At 34.8% G+C, this 11066-nt stretch overlaps 1 protein-coding gene across 1 annotated transcript; it reads right to left on the bottom strand.

The window, feature by feature from the left end:
- Positions 1-5972: 5972 nt before the first annotated feature.
- Positions 5973-6911, bottom strand: LOC308346806 (olfactory receptor 4L1-like; the record flags this gene model as incomplete). Its single annotated transcript, XM_080809851.1, has 1 exon — positions 5973-6911. One exon carries the CDS (start codon positions 6909-6911, stop codon positions 5973-5975), a length of 939 nt encoding a protein of 312 aa, XP_080665977.1.
- Between the last annotated feature and the right edge of the window lie 4155 nt (positions 6912-11066).

The following is an 11066-nucleotide window of genomic DNA, read 5'->3' as shown; positions in this document are numbered from 1 at the left end:
GAGGCTGTTCCCTGATACCTATTTCCCCTAGGCGACCCTGCTTATCAGTGCTTCTATCCAGCCATGTCCCCAGGATTCAAGCTTGCTTGCTACTTTCTACCATTCCAGAAGTTTTCTTCTCTCATCTATTTTAGGACCTGAATCTGTATGTTATTTTGAATTTAATAATACTTCATAGTTCTACAATTAAGTTTGTTCTTATCCACAATGAAAAAATTTAAAAGATATCCCTGTGTAATAGCAGTACACTACTTTTGAAGATCATATCAGACAGTGGTCTCTTTCTAATAACTCTAACCCTAGTTATATGAAATATAGGGTAACAAAAATAAGTAGAGGTTGAGCTTGCTTTGATACAGAGATTTGATGTTAAAATAACAGGACAAAAACAGATATTATCATTTTATTTTATATATATTTATTTTTTTCTTCTTTCTCTCACTCTTTCTTTCTCTCTTTTTTTCCTTTTATTGGATGGATGTTTGATCCTATAGAGAAGTTCATTGCTTTATAATTTCTAGGCAAAGAGGAGTCAATTCAAATTCAGAAGTCATAACTCAAAATCAGCCTTCAAGTTCTTGAAACAAAATCCACTTTACTATTAAGGAAAGGAACAGATCATCATAGGAGATAATTCAATATAAAAGGAAGAACCCTTTGCATTGCACATTGCACCTTGAGAGACAAACTGATTTCTCTATTAAAAATTAGAATGTTTTTCTAAACATTACAGTTTCTAATACAAACATAGAGGAATAGAACCTCTGAGAGTCTTCTATTAGTCACCCATTTTTATTTATAATGAAATTGTGACAGGAATCTATTTTCCTCAAAATTTTGACATGTTATCTTGTCAAATAAGAAGACTAAAGCTTTCTGTATTCATGTGAAATGACCTATAACTTTGATGACAATGTTTCTCAGTTTGAACCGAGAGGTTGATATACACTTAATAGGAAAATGTAGACTAAACGTCTTAGATATCTATTAATAGATATCTAGGATATCTATTAAGCCCAGCGAAACTAGAATTCCTTTCCCCCAGGCCTACTTTTACCTTAGGGCATATATTTAGACATTGGCTAGAAGAACTTACAGCTGGCTAGAGACCCCGCAAGGGAGGAAAAAAGAGGTTTCTTGTAAAGAAACAAAGCAAGCATAGTGAGTGCTGTGAATTGTGTAAGACTGATGATTCACAGAACTGTGCGCCTGAAGCAAATAATACATTATATGGTAATTAAAAAAATAAATAAAAATAAAAAAATAAAGACTGTAAATCCTAGAAAAAAAAACAAAGCAAGATATTGCTCTAAAATAATTAATATTATTTCCACAATATATCAAAACATTTTCTTTTATTGCTAGTACTGTTAAAATGATATCATCCCGAATCCTACTTTAAGCCACTTTATTTATTGCTTCTGTTCTTCTTTTTTTTCACTAACCTGTTTTTAGTGCCCTGTATGATATGAGAAATATCTTATAGATATTAAAATGAACTAATCTTTATGTATATATTGAATTTTTTCCCTATGCATGCATCTATGAAACTACTACACTTATCAAATTACAAAACATTTATCACACAAAAATTTCCCTTGGGCTCCTTCTCAGGAAATATTCACCATCAGGGCTGATGACTATTCTCATTTTTATCACTAACTATCAGTTTTATATATTTTAAAATTTCATTTAAGTAAAATCTCACAATATGTACACTTTTTTTTGAGCATTTTCTAATAACATGCCTTAGAGATGGATCAATGTTGTTGCATGTACTGGTTTAAAATGTTTTTAAATTTTATTACTGAGTAGTATTCCACTGTGAATGTACTCTCACTCATAGACTAATTTTGTCTATGTGTCTCCTCAGATGACCTAAACTAACATAAGTGGCACTGGGAGTGATCTGAGAAAACAGGTGATAAATGGGGATTGTGGTTGGTTTACTCACTACCTGGTGTGGGAATAGGACTCCATTACAAGTGGTAGATGGACACAGATACATCTTGCCATAATATAAATGCCTGATTGCTTAAGACTTCAATGGTGGTATGGCACCTGGCTGGCTCAGTCAGTGGAGCAGGTGACTATTAATCTTAGGGTCATGAGTTCAAGCCCCACAGCGGGAGTGGAACCTGCTTAAAAACAAAAAACAAAAAGCCTAAAGATTTCAGTGGTGGTAACCTGGGGAAACATCTTGGGGAAAAGGAACGCTATTGTAAGTGAATAATCCAGTTATTTGAAAGATACGGGGAGAAACATTCTTATAAATAGTGGAGTTGTTTGCTTATTGCTAAGTTCTATTGATGCCTTGGAATAAGAAACAGAAGACTATAACAAGAAGTTATAGGCTAAGCTTAAGGACCTAAGGAATTCTTTCATAGTTTACAAAGACGTCCTTATCTCCTGTAGTACAAGTACCATAGACAGAAGTAGACTAAAGATCTCACAGAGTTACACAGCTCCAACAAAATATAAACACTCAGGCAAGGTGGGTGTTTTATGGTAAGGTCAAGAGGGAAAACTCTAGGACTCTAAAATCTGGGCAGGATCTCCAGTGAGAGGGTGTCCTAAATTTCCTTAAATGCTTCAGTGGGCCTCGTTTTGCATTCTCCAGGGATGCAGGAGACTTTCAATTAGTTTTTGATTGTTCTCAAAAGTAATTTTCAAGGGACGCCTGGGTGGCTCAGTGGGTTAAGCCTCTGCCTTCGGCTCAGTTCATGATCTCAGGGTCCTAGGACTGAGCCCCACATTGGGCTCTCTGCTCAGCAGGGAGTTTGATTCCCCCTCTCTCTCTCTGCCTGCTGCTCTGCCTACTTGTGATCTTTCTCTCTGCCAAATAAATAAATAAAATCTTTATTAAAGAAAAGGAATTTTCACATGAATTGTGGATGAATTGATGTGCTTATGGGGGTAAGGAGGGACTTCCCACTCTTCCACGTTGCTGATGTGGCTCTAGCATTAAGTATTGATGAATGCCCATGTGGTTGAGTCTTGAAAACATTAGACTAAAGGAAAGAAGCCAGTCACAAAAGACCACATCCTTGTTTCCCTCCCCCCACACCTACGTAACCATTAATCTACTTTGTGCCTCTAAAGGTTTGCTTATTGTGGACACTTTATACAAATGGACTCATGTAATTTGTGGTCTTTTGTGCCTCCTTTCTTGTACATTACCTACTTTTTCAAGAGAGTCATGCATGTTATAGCATCTGTCAGTACTTGATTCCTTTTTATTGCCAAATAATATTCCATTGTATAGCTATACCACCTTTGGTTTATCTACTCATTGGTTGATGAATTCTGAGTTCTTTTTTTTTTTTATTTTTTTACTTTTGTGAATAAAGTAACCATGACTGTAACTACTGTAACCATTCATGTTCAGTCTTTCGTGTGGGCATGTGTTTTCATTTCTGTTGTATACATATTCGGAGTGAAATTGCTAGGTCACATGGTAACTATATGTTTAACACTTAGATGGACTTCTAGAATTTTCCCCAAAGTGGTTGCACCATTTTTATTTTCCACCAGCAGTGTATGAGCGTTCCAATTTCTCTGTGTTCTCATCTGTCTTTTGTGATTATAGCCATCGTAGTGGTTATGAAGTGGTATCTTACTCTGATTTTCATTTGTATATCTCTAGTGACTAATGATTTTGAGCATTTTTTCATGTGCTAATTGCCCATTTGTATATCTTCTGTGAAGACTTTTTTACTTAGATATTTTGCCCATTTTCCAAGCATTTGTCTTTCAATTCTGGAATTGTAATAGTTCTGTATATATTCTGTACCCATGTCCCTTATGAGATCCATGACTTATAAATATTTTTTCCTCCCATGTCATGCATTGTCTTTTCACTTTCTCCTGACTGTCCCATTTTCTGGGATGTTTTTGTTTGTCTTGTGATTTTTGATTATGATTTTTTATTTGTAAAACCTTTCTCTGAGAGTTCAGTGTAACTTGTTTTCAAGTAACATTTTTTTTTTTCACCAAGTACTTGTGTTTACTTTTGCCAAATGCCTGAGTGTATACCCTTAAGTAGCAAGTTAGAAGAAAATTCTCACACTGGTGTGTGGGAATATACAAAGAATATGATGACAAGCCCAACCTTTGTGAAGGACCCATTTATTTTCATCTACATTCTGAATCCAATTTGGATAAGTTTTTTCTCGCTGTCTGCTTCTCCTAGGTAGGCTTTCTTCTAATAATATCTCTCTCTCTCTCTCTCTCTCTCTCTCATTTCTCAGAAACTGTGCACCGAGCATGGCCTCCAGGCAATATCCATCCCAGTTAGGGCACAAAGCCCAAATGACAGTACTTTCCCAAATTATAGGATCTCTAGGCAACAGTAATCTGTAGATGTTCTTAAAGTGGGCACTGGTTCAGTGCTGGTTTACCCTTCTGGAATAGAGCTGAAGCTTCATACTGGACATCAAATGTGATTTATTTACCTTCTTCTAAAATATTTAATTGATTTTGGGGTGTGTGAGTGGCTCTGTCATTAAGCTTCCAACTCTTGATTTTGACTCAGGTCATGATCTCAGGGTGATGGAATTGAGCCCTCCATTAGACCCTACGCTCAGCAGGGAGTCTGCCTGGGATTCTCGCTCTTCTTCTCCCTCTGCCCCTCACCCCCTCAAATAAATAATAAATAAATAAATAAATAAATAAATCTTTTAAAAATATATTTTTTTAATGTGGTATTTTTTCCAGGTTCTATACTCTAAGAGGAAGTTAGCTAGGTGTAGAAGTGAAGGAAGGTCATTCTATGTGAAGGAAACAGCCTGGAAATAGTCCTAAATTAAGACACCTGACACTTCAGAGAATTTGAAAGAAAGTCACTGTGATGTTACATTATGAAAGAAAAAGTACATTAGAGATAAATTCCAGAGGCAGGATGGGTTTTGACAGCCAGTGAAGGATATGAACCTGTGTCTTAATGCCACAAAATAGTTTTAGCCAGTAAAGAAACATTGAGAATTGCATTTTAATCACACCACTCTGGGTGCTTGTAGAGAATACTTTAAATGGAGGAAAGAACTTATACAGTGCTTAAGGAACAGTTAGAAAGCTGTTGCCTAGAGGAAACAAGAACGCTTGGTGTCTTGAATTAGGAAAGAATACTTAATATTACCATCAATACATATGGGATTCCCAATTTAGCATGCACTGCTCCTTCCTCAACACTCACAACCAAATCAGATTCAACTGATAATTAAAACAAGGATTATAAATTCACCAGAGGAAAATTTAAGGGTAGTGCATGTAAAGCACTTAGAAAGAAAAAGTTACATGATACAGTAGCTAAAATCAGGAAATATGCTTCTACTTTTATTTATTGAGGTTTGAAAGGCAACTGTACATACTTAACGAAATTTCTTGGAGCATTTGGTTTCAAGGCTACCTTTTTAGTTCTACTGAAATTGTTCTTGCATTGGTTCCTTCCCTCTGGAATCTTAATATTCTCTTTAGCATTTTATATTCACTCTACTGTCAAATTTAATTATTTATTATTACTTTTTTGTCTCATTGGATCAAGAGATTAGAATCATATCTTTCTCATTGTTGTTCAGATTATTTCACTCATGGTTTGTACTGGTACCTCATTTAACGATAGTATAAATTTATGAATGTCATTAACACATCATATCTGTTAAAATTATCCCTATAGTATTCACCATATTTTTAAATATTTATTTCTTCACTAACAAATATATATTGAATATCTATCAAAAAGTGCTCAGTGATTTCAAATGTCTATTTTACTATAGGTGGGTCATTATCATTATGTATTTTGGCAGCAGTAAATGTGAATTAAAATATTTTATGATATTCTGCACAGGTTATGTTTCTGCACTGGTCACTCAAAGAATGAAAGCGTATATATATATATATATATATATATATAACCTATTCAACTTCTGTTAGCACAGTATTTGAAAGTTGTGCTAATTATTTAGTGCTCAAATCTAGAAGTTCTGTGTAGAGATAACATGTTGGAACTGTAATTTTCTCATGGCCCTTTGCATTTTCTGATTTCTCAGGGTATAAATAATAGGATTCAGTAAGGGTGTGATAACAGTGTAAAATACAGCAAGGACTTTATTGCCTGCAAAACTGTTGAATGGCCAGGCATAGATAAAGATACAAGGTCCAAAGAACAGAGTGACCACAATGATGTGTGCAGACAGCGTAGACAGAGCCTTGGAGAGCCCTCCGGATGATCTTTGTTGTACAGTGATCAGGATGACAGTGTAGGAGACAAGGAGGAGGATGAAACAGATGAATGAGAGCAGCCCACTGTCAGCAATGACAAAGAATTCCAGGGTGTATGTGTCCATGCAAGCAAGCTTAATCACAAGGGGAAGGTCACAAAATATATTGTCTATGACATTGGGGCCACAGAAAGGCAAGTTTACTGTTAGTACCATCTGGCTCATGGTATGTACAAACCCAATTGTCCATGAAAATATTACAAATCCACTCAGCAGCCTCTGGCTCATGATTGTCCTGTAGTGCAGGGGTTTGCATATGGCTACATATCTGTCAAAGGCCATGGCTATCAAAAGAGTTGCCTCAGCACCCCCAAAGAAGTGCATAAAGAACATCTGGGTCATGCAGCCCCATATGGAGATGGTCTTGTGTTCATTGAGTAAGTCCGTGATCATTCTGGGTGTTGTGACAGTGGAGAGGCACATATCCAGAAAAGAGAGGTTTCCAAGGAGGAAATACATGGGAGAATGAAGGTTGGAACTAATTGTCACTATGACCATAATGAGAATATTTCCCAACACAGTAGCACTGTAGATTAAGGAGAATGTTACAAAGAAGAAAATCTGAAGTTCCCATAGTCCAGAAAATCCTAGTAAAATAAACTCAGTCACTACAGATCCATTTTTAAGATCCATTTACTTGATTCAAAAAGGTTCTAGAAGTTCTTTTATACAAAGAAAATAAAGGGGTGCCTGGGTGGCTCAGCTTGTTAAGTGTCCGGCTCTTGATTTCACCTCAGGTCTTGATTGCAGTTCAGGTCTTGATTTCAGGGTTGTGAGTTCAATCCTTGTGTTAGGCTCCACTTAAGGAAAAAGAAAAAAAAGGAATGAAAAAAAAAAATAAAGCCACAATTAACACTGATGTTTACCTATTTCTACTTGATGATAATAGTTGGTGATGTGAGAATATATAATTTTATATTTTTATCTTTTTTAATTTTTCTGCTTGTTTTGTATAAACATCAAGTATTTTATTTTATTTAACTTTATTTTTAAAAATTTTATATTATTTGTTCAGTGTTCCAAGATTCATTGGTTTTGCACCACACTCAGTGCTCTATACAATACATGCCCTCCTTAATACCCACCACCAGGCTTACTCATCCCCCCACCCGCCTCCCTTCCAAAACCCTCAGTTTGTTTCCCAGAGTCCACAGCCTCTCATCGTTTGTCTCCTCCTTCAATTTCCCCCAATTCACTTTTCCTTTCCTTCTCCTAATGTCCTCCATGTTATTCCTTATGCTCCACAAGTAAGTACAACCATATGATATATAATTTTAAATATCTCAGCATCATCATCAATAATTTGAAATTATTTTATGGATCACATCACTTTGAAACAATATTCTTATAGGTATGCAGCAATTAAAAAGCATTGATGGAGTAGAAGTTTTATTTTCTATTGTTTTATTCGCTCAAATGATTTCTTTTGTCAATTGACCTTGACTGTCACTAATTTGCTCACTTAGAAAAATTAGGTAAAAAGATATTTGCCTTTTATTATCACAATTGCTGTCACCCTTTGAGATCATGTTACAACAATATATAAGGAATATAGAATTTGGAAGATTAGGAAATAGTATCATCCTATACTACTGAAGTCATTTTTTGATCATTCAGTAATTTCTAAAATAAAGAAAATGTACATGTGCATACATACACATACACACACATGCAACATAGAAGCTAATTTGTACAAGGAAGAAAGTCTTTTAGTTCATTAAAAATAATTTGCTTTTTAGTTCCTATTGTATAGTGTACTGAGAATGTCACAAAAATGGACTCATCTTTAGATCTTTATGAACTTCATTTCTCAATTCATGTATTTCTATTGTTTACAGTGAGGAATGTGTGCATTGGTTGTAAATAAAGAATAAAGAAGTAAATAATGAAATGATCCAACCCTATATAAATTTTACTTTGGTTTTAACATATTATACTAAAGAGTCTTTACTTGGCTTTTTAGACATTGTTCATAGGATCTAGAGTGATTAAATGATCAATAACTATAAAGTGATTACTATGTGCTAAACTCTGTCCTAAGTGTTTCACATACATTAACGCATTCAATGCTCATAACGATCACAAGAGGGGAGTATTATTATCCTCATTTTGCATATAAGGAAACTATAGTATAGAAGTCTTTAATGACACAGGAACGCAGCTAACAAGGGTCAAACCTGTTATTCAAGCCTGGTCAGTCTGATCATGAGTCGGGTCCATATTAATATACATATTGCCTCCAAAATTAAATAAATATATATTTATGGTCAAGTTATCAAGTATTGATTGAATTCATATTTTCCATGTGAATTCCTTAGGAAATATGCTTCAACAGGTATATTGGAATCCTTCTATGTTACAGTTAATTACACTCTATTTTCTTTTTTTTTAAGATTTTTTAATTTATTTGACAGACAGAGATCACAAGCAAGCAAAGAGAGAGAGGGAAGCAGGCTCCTGGTTGAGCAGAAAGCCCAATGCAGGGCTTGATCCCAGGACCCTGGGATCATGACCCGAGCCAAAAGCAGAGGCTTTAACCCACAGAGCCACCCAGGCGACCCTACGCTGTATTTTCTTATACAGAATAAATCACTGCCCCGCTTCAAGAGACAATCTAGAGATACATAATTATTAGACAAAAAGTAGGAATAAACCAAATAAAAATATTTAAGTGAGTACATGTATGTGACACACCGTAAGAATTTTAAAAGAATGGAGGCCAATTCCAAGTGACACTTTCAGCTACAGCTTCAGGTTCACTTGTTATTGTCCACTTAAAAAATAAACATAATCCTCATGGCCAGTAAACAAAAAGGAGAAGATTTAGAGCATATGTGAGGATTTATAGGCAGAAAATATTAAAGCTGTGAGTAGGAGGAGTGATACGTTTAGAAAAGGGACTGAATGCAGATAAGAAAGTGCATAGGAAGTTCTCTTTTATCCAATAACCTGTAACTTTCTCCTTGTCTTTATTTCTACTCAGGCCCTTGTCAAAATGTCCTATCACATTACCCAGCCTTAATTCCCTCAATTGCTTTCCTATCTTACATATTTTTTTAAGAACTGGATAATGTATACAAATTAATGAAAATTAAGATGAAAGTGATATTCTTGTTGGTCAACGTCCAGGAGTAGATAGAGTAGATCTTGAATGATGACAGTGGGTCTGGAAGAGCACACAGAGGACAGCCACCAAGCACACCCCTTTCGAAGGTCTGTTTCATGATTATCAGGCGAGTGAGCAGGAATTTTGCTTTGGAGACCTTTGTGAAAGTAATTGTAATGATTACATGCACTTTGGAGAAATGCAAGTCTTGACGATTCTTAGATGAAATGAATATGCCAGCTACAATTTTGGAATGAATACATTTGCTACACAGAATTTCATGCCCCATGATATAAAGACAACAGAAAAACTTGGATATGAAATGAATATAGTTAAGCATAATGCAATTAGTATTAATAAAGCCTACATTACAGCTTTATTTTGCCTTTTCATTTTAATTTAGAGGGAAAGCTGGCATTCATTTATGTCAATAGCTTTCCCAACATTTGTTCCTCTTATTCCTCTCTTTCCTTTCCCAAGCAAGTTTCTAAAACTGTTTCTTTAGTTCTACACTTAATATACCTGTTCTTATACTATGAGTGAACAAAAGCAATATAAATAAAAGGAAAGAAATAATATAGTTTAGACAGAAATTCTATTAGTGAAGAAAATTTTCTTCCTCTTCAATAAACAATTGCACATTTTATTATAATTACTTTTACTCAATTTACGATGTGCTTTTGAGGAAACTGAAGGAAAAATAATTATATATTAGATAGTTTCTTACATCTTACTTAGCAAATGAAAAGTCTAGGTCCACATAATTAAGTAAATTTTCCATATCTTAGATGTAGGACCACCCTAAAGAAATGTGGTATTAGGTGAGATGGTGTATGTGTAAGATTCTGACTAGGCACAGAAAGATGGCATGCACTGAATCTGAATCATTCATCTAAATCCAAGGTTACAATCCAGACAATTCTCCATATAAATCCCCATTAAGAAAGGAACAAGCCAAGACTTGTTTTATTTAGTTGGATATGAGCATTTCTGCTCTTCCTTATATGTATATAATACAGTTACTTAATCTAAAAACAAATGAGTCACTTAACTATAGCAAACTGAGGGTTACAAGAGGGGAGGTGGGTGGGGGTTGGGTTAAATTGGTGATGAGGATTAAGGATTGCACTTGTCTTAATGAGTACCTGATGTTGTGTGGTAGTGTTGAATTGCTGAGACTTATATTACTCTGTATGTTAACTAACTGGAATTTGAATAAAAACTTAAAAAATATATAATTGAGTCAAGTAAATATTTTGTCTTTCATTGTCAGCACTTTAAGACTTTAAGAAAAAAGAAAAATTTCAATTTTGACTGATTTTATGTTTCTCAAAATTTATGCATACTTATGGTAAAGTACTGAAGGATCTCAAAAACATTATACAAGTAAAAGAAGCAAGACTCAAAAGGCCACAAGTATGATTTTATTTATGTGAAATACCTGGTGAACACAAATCTATAGCAACAGAATGTGCATTAGTGGTCACCTTGAGCTGGGGAGTGAGTGTAAGTGCGCAGAGATTTCTTTCTGTGGTGATGAAATGATTTATAGTAAGATTGTGGTGATGGATGCATAACTATGTGAATATAATAACAATCACTGAAATGTACATTTAAAGTTGGTAAATTTCAGAGTATATTAATTATATTCAATGAAACTCAAACTACCATACATTTTTTGA

Source organism: Martes martes, assembly GCF_963455335.1.
Source record: "Martes martes genome assembly, chromosome: 7".
NCBI classification, from domain to species: domain Eukaryota; kingdom Metazoa; phylum Chordata; class Mammalia; order Carnivora; family Mustelidae; genus Martes; species Martes martes.
This window is presented reverse-complemented; position numbering and strand designations above follow the sequence as displayed.